This window comes from Gouania willdenowi, chromosome 20, assembly GCF_900634775.1.
Source record: "Gouania willdenowi chromosome 20, fGouWil2.1, whole genome shotgun sequence".
NCBI lineage: Eukaryota > Metazoa > Chordata > Actinopteri > Blenniiformes > Gobiesocidae > Gouania > Gouania willdenowi.
This window is the reverse complement of record NC_041063.1, coordinates 28,243,441-28,263,256: the sequence shown is the minus strand read 5'-3', so window position 1 is coordinate 28,263,256 and position 19,816 is coordinate 28,243,441. Positions and strand designations below refer to the sequence as shown.

At 40.7% G+C, this 19,816-nt stretch overlaps 1 protein-coding gene across 2 annotated transcripts in view; it reads left to right on the top strand.

Annotated features, from left to right (window-relative positions):
- LOC114453950 (melanoma receptor tyrosine-protein kinase-like) overlaps positions 1 to 19,816 on the top strand; it is a 32,299-nt gene that overhangs the window by 9,324 nt on the left and 3,159 nt on the right. The window contains exons 2-24 of one of the 2 annotated variants that reach the window (XM_028433987.1): positions 5,379 to 5,530; positions 5,709 to 5,916; positions 8,885 to 9,019; positions 9,089 to 9,157; positions 9,630 to 9,748; positions 9,893 to 10,034; positions 10,110 to 10,223; positions 11,021 to 11,147; positions 11,394 to 11,467; positions 12,759 to 12,849; positions 13,094 to 13,293; positions 13,366 to 13,498; positions 13,621 to 13,711; positions 15,144 to 15,301; positions 15,454 to 15,486; positions 15,564 to 15,708; positions 15,786 to 15,908; positions 15,993 to 16,091; positions 16,756 to 16,941; positions 17,653 to 17,808; positions 18,302 to 18,377; positions 18,446 to 18,592; positions 19,678 to 19,775. In XM_028433987.1, coding sequence (XP_028289788.1) covers positions 5,379 to 5,530; positions 5,709 to 5,916; positions 8,885 to 9,019; positions 9,089 to 9,157; positions 9,630 to 9,748; positions 9,893 to 10,034; positions 10,110 to 10,223; positions 11,021 to 11,147; positions 11,394 to 11,467; positions 12,759 to 12,849; positions 13,094 to 13,293; positions 13,366 to 13,498; positions 13,621 to 13,711; positions 15,144 to 15,301; positions 15,454 to 15,486; positions 15,564 to 15,708; positions 15,786 to 15,908; positions 15,993 to 16,091; positions 16,756 to 16,941; positions 17,653 to 17,808; positions 18,302 to 18,377; positions 18,446 to 18,592; positions 19,678 to 19,775 — 2,876 coding nt within the window. The remainder of the gene's footprint in view (positions 1 to 5,378; positions 5,531 to 5,708; positions 5,917 to 8,884; positions 9,020 to 9,088; positions 9,158 to 9,629; positions 9,749 to 9,892; positions 10,035 to 10,109; positions 10,224 to 11,020; positions 11,148 to 11,393; positions 11,468 to 12,758; positions 12,850 to 13,093; positions 13,294 to 13,365; positions 13,499 to 13,620; positions 13,712 to 15,143; positions 15,302 to 15,453; positions 15,487 to 15,563; positions 15,709 to 15,785; positions 15,909 to 15,992; positions 16,092 to 16,755; positions 16,942 to 17,652; positions 17,809 to 18,301; positions 18,378 to 18,445; positions 18,593 to 19,677; positions 19,776 to 19,816) is intronic. The other variant, XM_028433988.1, reaches the window with a different exon arrangement.

Here is a 19,816-nt window from a genome sequence, read left to right as displayed (position 1 = left end):
CCTGGTGTCGCTTGTTAAACGTCAATAAAAACACTTCGAAGGTTTAAACGCGTTGATGGAGTTCATTGATTGGAACAAGGCAGCTGCGTCATGTGACATTTAAAAAACGTTGTCCGTTCGGTGAAGGTCAACGTATCGATCACTGACCTGGAAAAACACCACAGACAGAATAAACTAAAGAGGAGAACATCCAAACTCCATCAGGCTGCTGATTGGACGCCTCACAGGAATCAACACACACACACAACACAATGAAAATACACCAAACAAATCAAAAAACTTTAAAAACACACAATACAGTATATACAAATAGACTCATAACAATATAAAAATACAATAAACAACACAAAAAAACAGGTAAAAACTCTACAAACACACCATGTTTATCTACAAGCAGCTGTCACAAGTTAACACCAGGTACCAGCTGATTTGAAACACCGCAACCTGATGGAGGTTCAAGCAAACCATTCAATACTCAACAGCAGCAAGTTATTCCAGGCACGGGCGACTATTGGCTGCAAAAATGACAAAATGACTGAAAAAACATACAAGATAACCCAAAAAATTACAGAAATTACAACAATAACACACAACATGGCAATAAAAACACATTAAACAACAAAAACACACAAAATAACCCTGAAAACGTTAAATATGACAACAAAAACTCACAAAACAGCAATACAACCACACTAAACAACACAAATATACTAAAATGAAGTGAAATAATTTAAAAAACAGCTTTCTGATGCTCTTCTCCTGTGTGTTCGACCTTGGACAAAGGTCAAACAAACATCAGTGTTTACTTTTACTCAAATATTTGATCAGAATTCAAAGAGCAGAGATCAAAGGAGACATGTTCTCACTGCCTTCAAAATAAAATGTTATTTATGAGAAATGAATTTTCACCAGAACAGACAAAGGCTGTCATTTTATTCTCTATTTACCTCTTCTCCATCTCATTTTATTAAACAAAGGGGCTTTTAATTTGAAAACCACCAAAGCACAGTTATCAAACAAAAGACACAAAGTCTTAAAATGAAATAAAAACTTACAAAAAAATGTAAAAACTGGCAGAAGAGAAGAAAGAGGAAATAAAGTTGTGCATTTATTGATTTTTGTGTATTTCTATCAACCTTTTGTGCATGTTTATGTAATTCTGTATATTTTTTATTTAAATATGTATGTTTTTTGTTCATTTTTGTGTATTTACGGTGTTTAATGTGTTGTGCGTTAACTTTGTGGTCTGAAGGCTGGATGATGTGGAATCAGAAATGATGAGATTATTGGTAAATCTGGCCGTTTTTCTACAAATCTTGGTCCCATTTGTGTGTGTGTTGTGTTGTGTTGTGTGTAGTGAGTTTAACATGTGTGATTGTGTAACTCTGTCACGCTTAAAGCGTCCTCCATTGTTGGCTCTGCTTTCACTTTCAGTGAGTCGTGCTTCGACAGTGGAGCTAAAAACCAACACGACCGACCGGTTCATGTACAAACAGCAGTACGTGTGTGTGTGTGTGTGTGTGTGTGCTAACGTGTTTGCCAAAGCCTGTCATCACACTCACTGCTCATAAACACGCAGTAGCTCCTGCTTTTATTTTTGAAAAGCTGAGAACAAAGTTATTAAGATTTTAATTGTTTCTTTTCAATTTACTGTTTAAAATGAATAAGCAGAAGACTTCTGATTGGCTCCTCTAACATCATGTCCCACCCCAAACCCTAAAAATGAGCAAAATTAGACAAAAAATTGACAAAATTAGATTTATTTTCATTTGTATCTTCTTTTCTTCTTTGTTTTTATAATAAAAATATCTTTCGGGGGTTTTAGATTTCACATTTGTTTCATATTCCTCTATTTTCATGGTTAAAGTTTCGGGTATTTTTGTTGTTTACGTTGTTTTGGGTGGTTTCGGGAGTTGTTTTTGGTGTTTTTGTAGTCGTTTTTTTATGCTTTTTTAAGGTTTTCTCTGGGTTTTTTTGTGTATTTTTAGGTGATATTGTACATTGTTTTATATTTTCATGTCTTTTTGGAGTTTTTTGCAGTTGATTTTCTAATTAATTTGTTGTTTTGAGTGTTTTTTTGTCTCAAAGTTATTATTTTATTTACAGTCATTTTGTGTGTTATTGCAGTTGTGTATTGTGTTGTGTACCTCTCCAGATGAGGGCAAAGGAGACTTACAGATTAATATTTGTGTTCCAGTCCCACATGTTTGGGTTAGCTTAGCACGTAGCAACTAGTCCCACGTTTGGGTTAGCTTAGCACGTAGCGACTAGTCCCACATGTTTGGATTAGCTTAGTACGTAGCGACTAGTCCCACATGTTTGGGTTAGCTTAGCATGTAGCAACTAGTCCCACATGTTTGGGTTAGCTTAGCACATAGCGTCTAATCCCACATGTTTGGGTTAGCTTAGCATGTAGCAACTAGTCCCACATGTTTAGGTTAGCTTAGCACATAGCGTCTAATCCCACATGTTTGGGTTAGCTTAGCACGTAGCAACTAGTCCCACATGTTTGGGTTAGCTTAGCCTGTAGCGACTAGTCCCACATATTTGGGTTAGCTTAGTACGTAGCGACTAGTCCCACATGTTTGAGTTAGCTTAGCATGTAGCGACTAGTCCCACATATTTAGGTTAGCTTATCACATAATCGTTAGCATGTAGCGACTAATCCCACATGTTTGGGTTAGCTTAGCATGTATCGACTAGTCTCACATGTTTGGGTTAGTTTAGCACATAGCGACTAGTCTCACATGTTTAGGCTAGTTTAGCACATAGCATCTAATCCCACATGTTTGGGTTAGCTTAGCATGTAGCGACTAGTCTCACATGTTTAGGTTAGCTTAGCACATAGCGTCTAATCCCACATGTTTGGGTTAGTTTAGCACGTAGCGACTTGTCCCACATATGTAGGTTAGTTTAGCACGTAGTGACTAGTCCCACATGTTTTGGTTAACTTAGCACGTAGTGACTAGTCCCACATGTTTAGGTTAGCTTAGCACGTAGCGACTAATAGTCCCACATGTTTGGGTTAGCTTAGCATGTAGCGACTAGTCCCACATGTTTGGGTTAACTTAGCACGTAGTGTTTAATCCCACATGTTTGGGGTAGCTTAGCATGTAGCAACTAGTCTCACATGTTTGGGTTAGCTAAGCACGTAGCGACTAGTCTTACATGTTTGGGTTAGCTTAGCACGTAGCGACTTCTCCCACAAGTTTAGGTTAGCTTAGCACGTAGCGACTAGTCCCACAGGTTTACGTTAGCTTAGCACGTAGTGACTAGTCCCACATGTTTTTGTTAGCTTAGCATGTAGCCATTAGTCCCACATGTTTGGGTTTGCTTAGCATGTAGCAACTAGTCCAACATGTTTGGGTTAGTTTAGCACGTAGCGACCAGTCCTGCATATTTGAGTTAGTTTAGCATGTAGCGACCAGTCTCAGATGTTTGGGTTAGCTTAGCATGTTGCAACCAGTCTCACATGTTTGGGTTAGCTTATCATGTAGCAACCAGTTCCACATGTTTGGGTTAGCTTATCATGTAGCAACCAGTTCCACATGCTTGGTTTAGTTTAGCATGCTGCAACCAGTCTCGCATGTTTGGGTTAGTTTAGCATGTAGCGACCAGTCCGAGATGTTTGGGTTAGCTTAGCATGTAGCAACCAGTCCCACATGTTTGGGTTAGCTTAGCATGTAGCAGCCAGTCCCACATGTTTGGGTTAGTTTAGCTTGTAGCTGCGCTGGCTGAGCATGGTCACACGGTAAAGGGGCGGGGCTACCTGAGTGTTTTCTTTGTGAAACTGAGGAGCAACAGCTGTAATTGCAGACGTGCCCTTTAATGGGCGTGGCCTTCCTCTCTATAGTCGAGCCTGTCATGCTTCATTCCTCCGTCTGCCGTTAAACTTGTCTACATTTCTTCATGCCGCCGTCACACCCCGCACTGGGAACGCTGGGATTTACATAATGGTTCTAAAGGGAAACATTGATGCAGAACCTGCAGCAGAGAATGAATAAAAGTCACACAATATAAACCTCAAAGCAAACTACAGGCATAAAAACACTGAACAGGAAATAGAAATAATTCTAAATAAAATAAACAAAAACAACTAAAAGAATAAAAATGGTCATTAGTTTGAGATATTTCATTAAACAAATGAAACAATAAATAATATTTTAAAGTTAGTAAAAAAATATATTAAAAGTTGATTTAAACAATATTTAAAAAAATAACTGATTAACATTTAAGATAATATAACTTTAAATATGTTTTTTTTCTAATTTAAAACTGTAAAGATAAAAAAAACATTAAAATATTAACTATTGAAAGTTAATTGAAAACATTAATTTAAAAAAGGAAAAGTTGCATGTTCGTATCAACTTATCCTAAGATAATAAGATAAATGCATTCTCACAAACAACTATTTATTACTGGGGTTTAAAGTTCAAAGGAAAACAAATATTGTTTCAGTCTGTTTTTCCTCTGATGGTTAATGTGTCTGTGTTTGGATTTTAGTCAATTTCAACTCTTTTTACACTCTGAAAATTATTCTTTTAAAATAGTGCCCTCTGGTGGCCTCTGGAGACACATCAGCTGACTTATGACACGTTCACACTGAACGTGTTCAAAGCGTCGACATTGCTTCTAGGAGCGTCAGAGGTCCTGCAGCGCGTCTCGCGCCTCCTGTGCGGCGCATTTTGACGCTTTTGAGATTTCTAGCTTTTTTGACGTGTGTCCAGTGCCTCCAACGTGGTCGATGCTGGAGTTGGGATTGTTGAACTTTTGGGGCGCGTCGACCAATCAGGAGCGTTTCCCAACTGTGACGTATTCAGAATAAGGAGAAAAACCCACTAACACAGACAGATGGACAGGTTCTTCTGATGGAATAGAGCGTCTGTAGTTGGGGTCCTGGTAGGAGATGTGACCACCGATGTGGGTCAGCAGGTCGTCAAACTAGAGCTGAAAGCGACTCTCGTCCAATCACAGCTCTGGTGAATCCAGAAACAGAGCAGAGGCATAAATAAAGCCAAGTCACTCTATAATATAGAGCTGATGAACAGGAGTCAGAGGGGGCGTGTTCATCAAGGACCTCCAGACTTTATTCTCCATCCACCCACACTTCTCTAGAACCCTCTGACATCACAGTGAACACGCTGAGTCACACCTAAATACATCTGACCAGAAACACCTTCTCATCACAATGTTCCACCACTTCACAGTCACTGTGTGAATTATGAACGTAACTGATCATAATAATATCATCTATTGTGTCCAGAGCATCTTTGACGCTGGTGAAAAGCGTCCAACTATGGGCATGAGGCATGATTTTAGCGTCTGAAATGCGTTTGGTGTGAACGTACCATAATACTTCTTCTTCTTCTGTGTTTCAGTGTGTCAGGGGATGAGCAACCAACTCACTCTTTTAGGGACTCAAGATAATCACTACGGCAACATTGTGAGAATGTTCACCAACTGCTCCATTGTCCTGGAGAACCTGGAAATCACCCACACACAGGAAAACCATGACCTGTCCTTCCTCAGGGTATGCCCCGCCCCCACACTGTCAACTGACTGAGCCATTTTCAAACTAACTGACTGAGTTATTAGCTAACCTGCAGATGGGCAGATTGACTAGCTAGCTAACTGACTGACTAGCTAACTGACTGTTAACTCATCAGTGGTGGGTTCATCTTCTAATCTTCTAATCCTCTGGTCCTCAGTCCATCCAGGAGGTGGGTGGGTACGTCCTGATCGCCCTGAACAAGGCTGAGGAGATTCCTCTGGTCAACCTGAGGCTGATCCGAGGACAGAACCTGTACAATAGCCAGTACGCCCTGATGGTGATATCCAACTACAACAAGAACACGTCCTCAGTTAACGACAGCTACAGCAGTGGATTGAGACAGCTGCTGCTCAGCAGCCTCAGCGGTAAGTACGCACATGCCCAGACCTTGGGTCCAGACCATAGACTGTAAAAAGAATGAACAGGACAAACTCCTGGTGGAGTGAAGCTATATTTTTAGAGCTCCCCCTGCTGACTGGCTGCAGTATAGGTCATAAACCCCGCCTCCTCAATGATAACAGATGGGATGTGGGTCAAACTGTAAATCTAAAATATTCGTCACATAATTTTTTTCCAAAGCTAAACTCTGCTGTGATCATTAGTTATTATCACCATACATTGTGTTCAAGTGCTCATTTTTATGTGAACGTTGTTTTAAATAAGTTATTTGAGGTTGAAAAACAGGATATTACGTTATATATGACGATGATTGACAGCTGCGGGTCTTGCGTAGCTCTCTTTGTGAATAGCAGTTACGTCGTGAAGGAACGCTGAGACGACGTTTAAATTTTCTGTTTCGTTTTTTCGTCTTTTTTGAGCCGTTAAAATGAGTTGTTCTGCAGTAAACTGTCCTAAGTCGTTGGTAGAATTTCCAGCGGAAAAAATACTTATTATCATGGCGTAGCTGGGCTGCGTAAGTCATCAGGACAGTACGCTAAATGGGCGGGGCGTGTTACCAGGGCTCCTCCCACCGGACATTACTGCGCAGACTCTGGCTCCAAATGACGTCAAATTTACAGGATGGAAACGCCCCTAAACGCTGTATTCTGGCTTCAAGAACGTTGAGTGGGAACACGCCCACTGGTCCAGACCACTCAGGGGTTGAGACTGCGACCAAATTAGTCGCATATGCAAGTAATTTTTCAGTGTGTGCGAGTCAAAATTTCATCTGCTCACATCTGTGTGATTGCAAGTAGAAGAACAAATCAGAGTCAGGCCGGGGGCGGGGCAAATGACCGGGCCCTTTAAACCCAAATAATAAAGGTGTGGTTCTGGGGCCTAATGTGGCCCTTTGACTCTTATACAATGGCTCCCTATAGCTTTAAAAAACTATTGAAATAAATAGTTATTTTTTCACAGAGGTTATTAATGATTAATGATAAATATAATCATGATATAACAATTTATTAACCTAAAATAAATCACGTTGTACAATGACTCAGCACATTCCTACAACATCTACAGACCATCAACTTTCCTCCACCTGTGACTAACCTTAAGTTTTAAATCCCTGGTAAGAAACTAAACCAACAAAAACACTATTTCTGGAAGAAAATACAGATTTTAATTGTGTGGGAACAGATTCATTTAACCACCAATGTACAGGTTAAATATGTATGTTTTATGAAATGAGTAATTAGCATGTGTTGATCACATGATCATGTGTTATTATATTCATGTTACTTTTTGTAGACTTTCATATACATTAACTATAAAAATCTTCTTTATAAACATTGTGTTCATATAAACTGAGATGTGTAGGAATTTGAAGATGAAGATACTGTTTTATTTATTGATGTTATTTATTTTATTTTAAACTGTTTTTAAGTTTCTATTTACATGATCAATAAAAATCACATTAAATCAAACATTATTCTATATAATATTAACTGTATATAATGTAATCCACTGTATTGTCTTCATAGAGAAGGTATTTATGGCTCCAGGAGGACTTTAATCCAGGTGAGATGAGGTTCAATGGTTCCTTGTAGAGTAAAGGTTACAGACCCCTGACCAGGGGAAGAGGGTTAGGAGACCCCACTATCAGAGCTGGACCCTCTGCTGTTATTTAAAACATTTTTGTTACGTCTTCTTTTGAAAATTATATAAAATAAATGACCTGTTATTTCAGCCAATGCTTGTTACAGAAAAACTTTATTTAATAAAGACATTAAAAATTTAGCAAATATATCTTGAGTCATTGTCAATTACCAGTCAAGTCAACTATTTACCAGCATGTACAGTATGTCTATGCTGTAACTAAGATTGCAGCAATCATTAGTGCATGAGCAGAATTGGTGCAGACCGCCCTATTTAAATGAGCGTTTTGCTCGTTTAATGTGGAGCGGTCAGTGCGCACAATGGCTGCCATTTGAGGAAGTTTAATTTGAGGCAGATGGACTTCTCTGTCTGCTTCACAAACATTTAATAATGTAGAAAACTAAATAAACAAATACAAAGGTTTTTTGTTTTTTAAACAACTTTAAAACCTAATGATATTTTTCCCCTTCATTTAATGTGGGTGCTCCGTCTGGTTCTGTATTTTTGCTTTGATCAGTGCATGAAAAATAATCAGAATAGGACAGAAACCGTCCTATTGATCTACCATTGATCTGAGTTAATACAGCTACACAGCCTGTCAATCAGTCTGCATTATTTGAAGATGATCTACTGACCATCATCCAGTAGGTCTGAGCAGCGCTGTGTCACACACACCCTCATATGTCACCATCAGTGATCATGCATAAATTATGCATCTGATCAGCTGATTCTGGCCTGACATCAACACAACACAAGATTTTGATGTTAAAACATGGAGAGAAATGAAATCAGTGGATCAGTGAGTCTGAAGCGATATCGATGTGTTTGCACCTCCTCCTCCGTCGTGGTATTTTCTGGTACTAAAACAATCACTGCAAACAGTTCCAGATTTCATGAGTCGCATTTCGTCCCCTGCATTAATTTATTTGCATTTACTTCTCCCATATTTTTGCTCCCTCTGGGAGATCCGCCTACGATACATATTCATCAGAGGGAAACGCGCTAAATGGAATGACGGCGCATTGGGAAGCGCAGCGGCGTGCTCCTTATTAGTGCGTGGAGTGACGTTTGCACACGTTTTAATACCACAAAAAAAAAAAATTACCACAAAACCTTTTATGAATCTTCCCCAGAGAGTTTCTCCCAAAACGCAGAATATTAACAAAAACTTTATAAGAAACTATGATCAGCACTGTAAGAAAGTAGTTGATTGATGGGAGACTTTTCTGATGTTCTAAGTTGTAAAACGCTGTTTTGTACTCAACCTTGAGCCTCTGTGTCGTCTTTTTGTAGAGATTCAGAAAGGAGGCATAAAGATTACCCATAACCCTTTGCTGTGCAATGTGGAGACCATCAAGTGGGAGGACATCCTGGACAAAGATTCCAAACCCAGCATGCTTATCAAGATGGGGACATACCCTCGCGAATGTAGGTGGACAACAGTGGGGGGGCGACCAGCAGGGGGCGACCTCACTCTGAATTTTTTTTTGTTTTCAGGTCAAAAGTGTGACCCTGGATGTTTGAATGGATCATGTTGGGCAGCGGGAGTCGAGAACTGTCAGAAATGTAAACACATTTTTTGTTCTTTCTTTTTGTTTTCTCTGCTGTAATACATTCTTTAACAACTTCCTCTTGCTTTAACAGAACCAAACTGATCTCTGCACAAGGATTTTTTAGGTCCAGTCCTCAAGGGCCACTAGTTCATCATGTTTTTAATGTAATAAGAGGGCTTGAGCCCAACTCAGGCAAACCTTCTTGATTAAAAACAAGTCTACCTTCTCTAGACTCAACCTCTGCGCTGATGATACGCTTGTATTTACTTCTTCATGTCAGTCATCTTAATGTCAAGGCTGATCAGTTTTTGAGGTAGATAACTTCCTTCTGAGTCATGATCTCAAGGTCTCAACAGGGGTTTAAGTCGCACTAAGACATTCTTTTTGGGTGTAAAAGTGGTAATAAGATAAAAGACGCTGACGAAACCCTTCTGTTTGCTCGTGTCTTCTTCACACGCCTGTTGTTTCCATGTGTGTCTTCATAGTGTCTAAGCTGCTGTGTGCGGAGCAATGCAGCAGAAGGTGTCGAGGACCCAATCCCATCGACTGCTGTAATGAACACTGCGCCGCCGGCTGCACCGGACCCCGAGCCACCGACTGCCTGGTGAGACCCAACCACTCTTACACCACAACTCCACGACAAGTCCTCCAACTGTGTCAAAAATGATCATCTCCAGCAGCTTTAAGTGTGTTTTTGTGTAGAAGCGTATTGCGTTACGCGCTCTGTTTGTTTGTGTTTGTCGTCCAGGCCTGTTCACACTTCAACGACAATGGCACCTGTAAAGACACATGTCCTCCTCTGAAGCTGTATGACCTTAAAATTCACCAGGAGGTCAAAAACCCTAACGCTAAGTTTACCTTCGGGTCCACCTGCGTCACAGCCTGTCCACGTAGGGATCCTGTTATATGTTCTATTGTAGCGGCTTCGCTTGGCGGTGGTGAAACATGTTTTTTTTCTGTTGCAGATAACTACGTGGTGACGGAAGGTTCGTGTGTTCGAACCTGCGAAGCGGGAATGTACGAAGTCCAGGAGAAAGGAGTACAACGGTGCAAAGTGTGTGACGGACCATGTCCAAAAGGTAGATTAAAACGTTCACGTGCACCAAAAATACTTTAGGTTGGTACGATAAATGGAAGACGTAGAGGAAGGTGAACAAGAAGTCAAAGGCCGAGAAGAGCAAGGAGACAAAACTAAAGACGTATTTGGGAACTTCCTGTGTTATTTTCCGCTGGAACTACAGGTTGTTCTTACAGAACCGATATCTGATTGGACGAAATGTCCAACGTCCAACTTCTACCAACAAGTAGATTGATCATTTGGTAGACAATGTCGTCCAGGTGCTCCTGGATAGTTTTGGCATAAACTTGCACATTTCTCATGTTAGCAGAATCTTAAGACACGGTGGAAATGCAGTGGAGGTAACAACAGGGACAGACTTCATCTGGAGTTGTGAGACAAAGAAGACAACAACGTAACGGAGACAATAGACATGTAGAAAACAGGACAGCACAATGAAAGAAAACCAAAGAAAACGATGTGGAAAAGCGTGAAGGTGAAAATGCCACAACAAACAGGAACTTAAGCAACAGGAGAGTCAACGAGGAAGAAACTGAGTAGATAATAAGAGCAGGAAGACAAAACAAAGAAAAGAGGAAAGTACTGTCAAAGAAGAGAGACCAAGGACAAACAGGAAGTTTAAACCAAGAAATTAGATTTGAACTTCTTTATCTTCAGTTTATTTGTTTGAATAATAAAAATAGAGAGCCGGTTTATTCAGAACAAAACAAACCCTCCTGTCCTCCTCGTTCACTTTTCACACTTATGGAAACCTGAAGTTTTCCCACCACTGAAAGTCTCTCTTCCTTTGATCCTCAGCCTGTGATGGAATCCATCACGGCTCTCTGAGCGACGCCATCGCAGTCAACGCCTCCAACATCGAGTCGTTCAGGAACTGCACCACCATCAATGGGAACATCGTCATCATTAGGGCATCCTTCAATGGGTAAGAGAGGTCCAGTCTCAGATGCTGGTTCTGGTTTTGCCTCATCGTACTGATCTGCTTTAATTAACTTTACTACAAATGTCCCAATAGACTCTGTTTTGGTGCCCCCTGGTGGCTTAAGGGGAACCTGTAACCACAAACCACAGCAAAGATTATAATTGTAAACATCAGATGACCTGTCACTATTCTTGATCAGTTCTCATAGACGTGTACAGAATTATTGATTGTTTTGATTGGCTGTTGCAGGGACCCCCACTATCACATCCCACCCCTGGACCCCAACAAACTCGACTACTTCAGGACAGTAAAGGAAATCACGGGTGAGTCAGTCCACCTGACGAACCAAACACACCAAAATCATGACAGTCATTGAGTGAACGCTGTAAGGTGAGGATCTGTTAGCTAGGTCAGGGGTTCTCAACCGTGGGGTCAGGACCCCATTTGGGGTTGCGAGACAATGGGAGGGGGTCAACACATTCTTTCAGGAAATTAAGATTATTTTAAACAATTTCAGCCCATTTTTGCTTATTTTTACCCTTTTTCTGTAACTCCACCAAAATCACCATATTTCAACCTATTTTCATCACTTTTTCTTACCATATTTTTGCTCCTTTTAAATATATTTTTGCTATATTTCTCCCATTTCTGACACTTCTACATCACATTTTAATGACTTTTCTACACATATTTTCTACTTTCCAGACATGTTCATCACTTATAAACCATTTCTACCACTTTTACACCTAATGTCACACATGATGATCCATTATTGTCACTTTTAACCTCTTTTCATCATATTTCATGATTATTTTTGCCAATTTAACCACATTCACCATTTATCATGTCCATTATTTACCAGTTTAAACTAATTGTTCCAATATTGACACTTTGAACCATTTTTACCACTTTTTCTGTCTGTTTTTATCTACTCTAATTTACAACTTTTAACCAATTTCTGTGGTTTTTAAAATCCTTTTCCACCATTTTTATTCACTTTGAACCATTTTATTAGTGATTAAAACCAGGATTTCCATCTTTAAGATGACTATAATAATAATAATAAACGTTCCTGGATAACAGTGGATATTATTCAGATGAATAAATAAATGTGGTTATCACAGATTCATAGAACAATAGACCATCATTTTACTGACTTTATGGATGGACCCCAAAAATCTCTCCTTTATTCCCCCTTATAGATGGTCCTGTCTCCACATGACTGTTCTTCAATGTTCATGTCTGTGTTCAACCACCTTCAGCTACAGTGGGGGTCCCTGCTCTCTGGAACCTTTATTTTGGAGGGTCCCCACTCTCTGGGACCTTTATTTTGGAGGGTCCCCACTCTCTGGGACCTTTATTTTGGAGGGTCACAACCAGAACAGGTTGAGAACCACTGATCTATATGACATGGCTATTTGCATTTCAGGAAGTTAATTCCATGTTTTCCATGATCGCTGAAAATCAAGGCCTGATTTGTTTCTGCTGAAAAGTCTAGTGAAGGCGAAGGAGGCGAAAGCTTTCTATAAAGTGTAGAACAGAGAACCGGTTGAATCGGGTTCTGTATAAACCTACAGCAGCAGAACTTTACACAGATGTCCTTGTGTCCTCCAGGCCACCTGCTGGTCTCGTCGTGGCCGGAGAACGCCACATCTCTGTCTGTGTTCGAGAACCTGCAGATCATCAGAGGGAGGATGACACACGCGTGAGTCCACGAGCAGCAGACGGACTGGAAAGGGTTAAATATGGATATTAGATCTGATCCTGGAGGAAGAGTTTAAACAGGGAATAAATGCATCTCTAACAATAGAAATAAGAGGAAAAGGAAACACATTACACATCAAGAACATTATAGAAATGAATATTAAATAAATATAATAGTTATTTGTAGGATAATGAAAATAATAAAAATGATTCAGGGGTGATTCAGGGAGCACCTCTGTCTGCAGGGACCACAGTCTGGTCGTGGTTCAGCTCAGGAACCTCCTGTGGCTCGGCCTGCACTCGCTGAAGGAAGTGAGCGCTGGGAAGGTATTGATGAAGAACAACCCCCAGCTGTGCTACACCCGCCCCACCCAGTGGGACCCCCTCTTCAGGTCCAGGGCTCAGAGCGCGCAGATGATTGACATCGCTCCGCCCGCCATCTGCGGTGAGTCCCGCACGCGGCTGCTCACCTTCCAACCAGACAAAGGTCCAAACGTTGTCCTCTCGCTCCCCACAGAGAAGCAGAACCGGACCTGTGACCCCCAGTGCTCAGACGGGGGCTGCTGGGGTCCTGGTCCTGACATGTGTGTGTCCTGTCGGCACTTTGACCGCAGGGGGCGCTGTGTGGAGCACTGCAACCTGCTGCAGGGGTGAGTGAACACATTTTATCAACATCAAGGAATCCTCCAGGGACTCATACCTGTCACTTCCTGCTGGGATGTGGTCAGCTGACCTTTCATCCTGTCACCTGACCTGTGACTGTGTTCTACAGCGAGCCCAGAGAGGTGGAGGTGAACCTCCGCTGTGTGGAGTGTCACTCTGAGTGTCTGCTAATGGACGGGAGCGCCACCTGCCTTGGACCGGTCAGTACAGCCATGCTAACGCTGTTAATGCTAACGCTGTTAATGCTAACGCTGTTAATGCTAACGCTGTTAATGCTAATGCTGTTAATGCTAACTTAGTGAATGGTAACATTGTGAATGCTGACGCTGTAAATGCTAACCCCATAATGCTAATGCTGTTAATGATAACACTCTTAATGCTGACGCTGATCATCAGAAATCAGAAATGTTTTTAATGGCCATGTACAGTTTTAAGGACAGTACAAGGAATTTGTCTTGGTAGTTGGTGAACAAAACAAACAACAACAAAAAAAACAAAAAAAAAAAACAAAGAACAACCCAGCAACAATAATGATAATAATAATGATAAATATAAAGGATGAGGGATAAATAAAGGATAGATAGAGAAATATATATATATATATATATATATATATATATATATATATATATACAGTGCAGCAGATAATGTCATCATAGAGGTGGTGATCGGGTGGGGTGGGGGGGGGGGTCAGTGGGTGACTTGGGGTGTGTTCATGTGGATGGTGGCAGAGGGAAAGAAGCTGTTTTTGTGTCTGGAGGTTCTGGTCCTGATGGACCTAAACCTAGGGTTAGGGTTAATGCTGTTAATGCTAATGCTGTTAATGATAATGCTGTTAATGCTAACGCTGATAATGCTAACGCTGTTAATGCTAATGCTGTTAATGATAATGCTCTTAATGCGAATGTTGTTAATGCTACTGCTGTTAATGCTAACGCTGTTAATGCTAATGCTGTTAATGCTAATGCTCTTAATGATAACGCTGTTAATGCTAATGCTGTTAATGCTCATGCTGTTACAAACGTAGCTCAGTTGCTTTACATACAGCATATTAATGTAGGACGCTCAGAGCTCAGTTAGTGTAGTGCAGCCAGCAATGTCAGCTTTAAAAAAAACTAAAGGTAATATCAATAATAATGATAATAATAATAATAATACATAAAATAATGATGATAAAAAATAATAATAACAGTATATATTTACATTTATAGAATAATGATATTGATTATACCTTAAAATACAATAAGAGGGAAAAACAACATTCTACAAAAGAATAAAAATGTAATAATATTGACAATATGAATAACATTATTATAAATAATAGTAATAATAATGATAAAATACCAGAAAATACAATAAGGAGAGATAAAAAGACTAAAAACTGACACTAAAATAATTTATAGGGCAATAAAAAGGACCAAAATAACCAGAACAGAAGCAAAAGAGCAAAAACAACCTCAAGAAAGAACCAAACAGACCAAAAAAACCAAATGGACTAAAAACAGCTCAAACATAGAATTAAAGGACCAAAAACTGACCAAAACGAGCTCCATGATGTTTGATGTTTGGTGACCTGTTCTCCAGTGTGACTTATACTGTATATGTCAGCCAATGACGTGTCTCCATCTTCAGGGTCCTGACCAGTGCTCCCAGTGCGCCCACGTTAAAGACGGGCCCCACTGCGTGCTGCGCTGTCCTCACGGCGTGCCTGGAAAAGAAGACGTGCTGGTCTGGAGTTACGCCGACGGGGGCGGCCAATGCCAGCCCTGCCACCAGAACTGCACCCAGGGGTGAGAGCCAATCACAGCGTCCGTCTGAAGGTCACAGGTCAAAGGTCTGCTCCTCTGAGTGTGTGTGTGTGTGTGTGTGTGTGTGTGTGTGTGTGTGTGTGTGTGTGTGTGTGTGTGTGTGTGTGTGTGTGTGTGTGTGTGTGTGTGTACAGGTGCTCAGGTCCTGGTCTGTCTGGATGTATGAGGTGAGCTAGCCTAACTCTGATTGGTTGAGGCACAGACTGATTGTGGTGGTAATGTTACGTTCTCCGTGTTGTGGCAGCGCGGCTAAGACCTCCACCATGGCGGTGGTGGTGGTCAGCGGCATCCTGGTGGCCGTCATCATTGGGGTGGTTGTCTTCGTGTTGCTACGGCGACGTCGGATCACGAGGAAGAGGACCATGCGCCGCCTGCTGCAGGAGAGGGAGGTGGGAGGAGCTCTTTGTGACCTTTAACCCATATAATTGTTGAATCTGATTGGACCGTTCTCTCTGTGACGCGTCAGCTGGTGGAGCCGCTGACGCCCAGCGGTGAGGCGCCCAATCAGGCGCTGCTTCGGATCCTGAAGGAGACGGAGTTCAGGAAGGTCCGCGTGCTTGGCTCTGGAGCCTTTGGTACCGTTTACAAGGTAATCAATCTACTTATGGATTATGTCAGGGTCCAGGTCAATGATTGGTTTGGTGACACCTCTAAATGGTGTGCGTTTCCTCAGGGTCTGTGGATTCCTGAAGGTGAAGACGTGAAGATTCCAGTCGCCATCAAGGTTCTGAGAGAGGCCACGTCACCCAAAGCCAACAAAGAAATACTGGATGTGAGAAAAGTTCGATCAGAGGACCAAAATGAACCAACCACAAATATCTGATTAAGCATTAGCATTCACCTTGGTATTAACATGCATGTTACTGTTTGCATTTATGTTTGCATTAGCATTCACCGTAGCATTAGCATTCACCTTAGCATTAGCTATTTTGTTAGTGTTTGCATTTATGTGAGCATTTACATTCACCTCAGCATTAGCATTCATGTTAGCATTAGCATTCATGTTTGTGTTATCACTCACCTTAGTGTTAGCAGTCATATTATCATTAGCATTCATGTTAGCTTCAGCATTCACCTTAGCATTAGCATTCATGTTTGCATTTGTATTCATGTGAGCATTAGCATTCTCATTAGCCGTTGCTATCTTGTTATTGTTTGCATTTACCTCAGCATTAGGATTCATGTTAGCATTTGCATTCAAGTTAATGTTTACCTTCATGTTAGCGTTAGCACTCATGTTAGGGTTAGCATTTACCTTATTGTTAACAGTCATGTTAGCGTTTGTATTCACTTTAGCATTAGCATTTACCTTAGCATTAATTTTAGCATTTGCATTCACGTTAGCAATAGCATTGATGTTAGCATTATCATTCCTGTTAGTGTTTGTATTCCTGTTAGCGTTAGCATCAGTGGATGTGTAACTGTTCATGTGGCAGGAAGCGTACGTGATGGCGAGCGTGGATCACCCTCACGTGTGCCGCCTGTTGGGAATCTGCCTGACGTCATCGGTGCAGCTGGTGACGCAGCTCATGCCCTACGGATGCCTGCTGGACTACGTGCGGCTCCACAAGGAGGCGGTCGGTGCTCAGTGGCTGCTCAACTGGTGTGTCCAGATAGCGAAGGTGAGCCTCCCTCAGCGGCTGATTATTAACCCAAACACGGCGCCGCCGCCGGGCATTTCAGTTTCATGTTTGAATGCTGGGAAAATCCCAGAAATCAAGGTCAGCACTCAGTGTGTGATTGTTAGCATTAAAAGCAGCTTCATAAACATACACTGCAACACTTTGCATGTTTCAGTCTTTGAATAAAGAACCATAAGCACAACAAAACTACATAAACAACACAAAATAACAACAAAAAGTACAAAAACAGATTAAAATAAAACACAAACACAACAAATGACAACAAACAATCAGTGACAGTAAAAAGACACAAAAAACACAACAAATTATGAAATTAGACCAAAAGACACAAAATAACGATAATAAGGTTAAAATAACGTCAGAGAGAAGAATATTGACTAGTTAACTTTAACCTCCCTAAAGTAACATGTGATAGTGATGTTATTGCAAACAAACTGTTCTTTTCTTCTTCAGATATTTTTAGTTGCATTCAGGGACGTTTCTTTCTAAACATCACATGCACGTACGGACACAAACACTGTAGCTGTGTAGGTGAAAAAGGTGTGGCCTATGAAATATTCTAGTTCAACACAGTCTGTGTTTATTTGCACATATCCTGATTGCGTACAAACACACTGTTGTTGTTCTTGTGTTTTGATTGAGTGTTTTTGTTGGATCAATGTGTCCTCTGTCTACCATGTCTAACTCTAGGGGATGAACTACCTGGAGGAACGTCATCTGGTGCATCGAGATCTGGCGGCAAGAAACGTCCTGTTGAAAAACCCAAACCACATCAAGATCACCGACTTTGGATTAGCTAAACTGCTAACGGCTGACGAGAATGAATACCACGCTGACGGAGGAAAGGTGAGGGACACAAACCATCTAGATCACTTTAATATGCCCTCTCAGGCATGAGATGACCAGAAATTATAAAAACTATCAAAATAAATCTATTCAGGAACCACTAAATCAGTGTTTTTCATCAACAACACACAATCTTAAACAACTGTATTCCTATACTTTCACTTTATGAAACATAAATCTAGTTCAATTAAAATGCAGTAAAAATAAAATAAAAAGTCTGAGCTCAAATGTGATCAAAAACTAATTCTAGAAAAATAAATGTCTTTGGGGTCACCAGAAATTCTTGATATTAATTATGGGGTCATGATCCAAAAAGGCTGTGAACCACTGCATTTGTAAGAAAATACAAGAACAGATCTATTCTATATGCTTTTGCAACAAAGGACATGAACAGATCTAATCTTTATTCGTCTGTAATCAGAGCAGCTAATGTCGCCCCCTGCTGGTGACAGACGCAATGTTTCTCCTGAACTCTTCTTCTCTGCCTCTGTAGGTTCCTATAAAGTGGATGGCGTTGGAGTCGATCCTCCAGTGGACGTACACGCATCAGAGCGACGTGTGGAGCTACGGTAAGCCCCGCCCCCCACACAGCTCTACACTGCTCACGCAGCTGGTAGTGACGATGCTCCACCTGCAGGTGTCACCGTGTGGGAGCTGATGACCTTTGGGCTGAGGCCGTACGACGATATCCCGGCCAGCGAGATTGCGTCGGTGTTGGAGAGAGGAGAACGACTTCCTCAGCCGCCGATCTGCACCATCGACGTCTACATGATCATGGTCAAATGTAGGAAACGTCACCTGCAGGGGGCGCTACACCCCTCCACTGATACCATTTCAGATCTGCACACATCAGCAGACGTAAACGAGGATGACAATATTTTGATTATATTGATAGTCAAAGTACCTACGTTTGTTAATTTATCTTGTAACAGCAAAATACAGTATTCTAAATAAATACATTGTTATTGTCCATAAGCTTTAAAAACAAATTTCTGTCTTTATAACAAATACTTTAAAAAATGACTGAAGTCAATCACATTTATTATGTATTGTGAAAATCTGTCCTTGAAAAATGTCATTGTTATCGTCTTAAAATCATTGAAACAATCAGAAACATCTAGAAACTTTCTGAACATTAAATATACTTCAATAAATAACTTAACTTCCATATGGATGTTTTATCATCAGGAGAGTTTTCTTAAACTTTATACTATTAATCAAAACAGATCAGATTTTTTTCTTACATTCCAGTTATGGGTCAATGAAAATAGATTTAAAAAAGAGTGTGTGAGTCTAGAACCAATGTATATCTGTGACTAATCATTAGTGATGTGAACAGTCTATGTTCATAGCTCTAAGCTGATCACATGACAGGGAGCTGAGACATATGCTAAGTAGTTTACTGAAGACCCAAACATGTTCCAGACCCAAACACACACTGACTTAGTGACTATTTAGAGGAGCTGACATGTCCACCAGATAGGATGTATAGCAGATCTATTTCTATATTCTGAGAGAGTGGGTGGAGCTTATTACTGTACCATATTTACCTTTATATGTGACATATTGGAAGATTAACGTGGAAGAATAATAAGGACACACCCCCTCACTACATTATCCATATCTATAAAGTATTGATCAGATCAAACTAAATATTTATAGATTGAATATTAAATAATCACTGATTCATTGGTGAAAATGTTAGAATGTTTCTAGACAGAAGGACATGAACATTAAAATGAAATGGAGTGACTCTATTCCATAAGTCTTCATTGGTGAGGAACAACACTGCCCCCTGCTGGTCAGACTCTACATTGTTCTTTGTATTTGTAATCACTGTCATTCTAAAACACTTGTTTTAAATCTCAGGCTGGATGATCGACGCGTCCAGTCGTCCGTGCTTCTGGGAGCTGATCAGGGATTTCACTAAAATGGCCAGCGACCCGTCCAGATACCTGGTCATAGAGGTACGCCCAGTGTTCCTAGTTTTTACATCTTCAGCCAAATT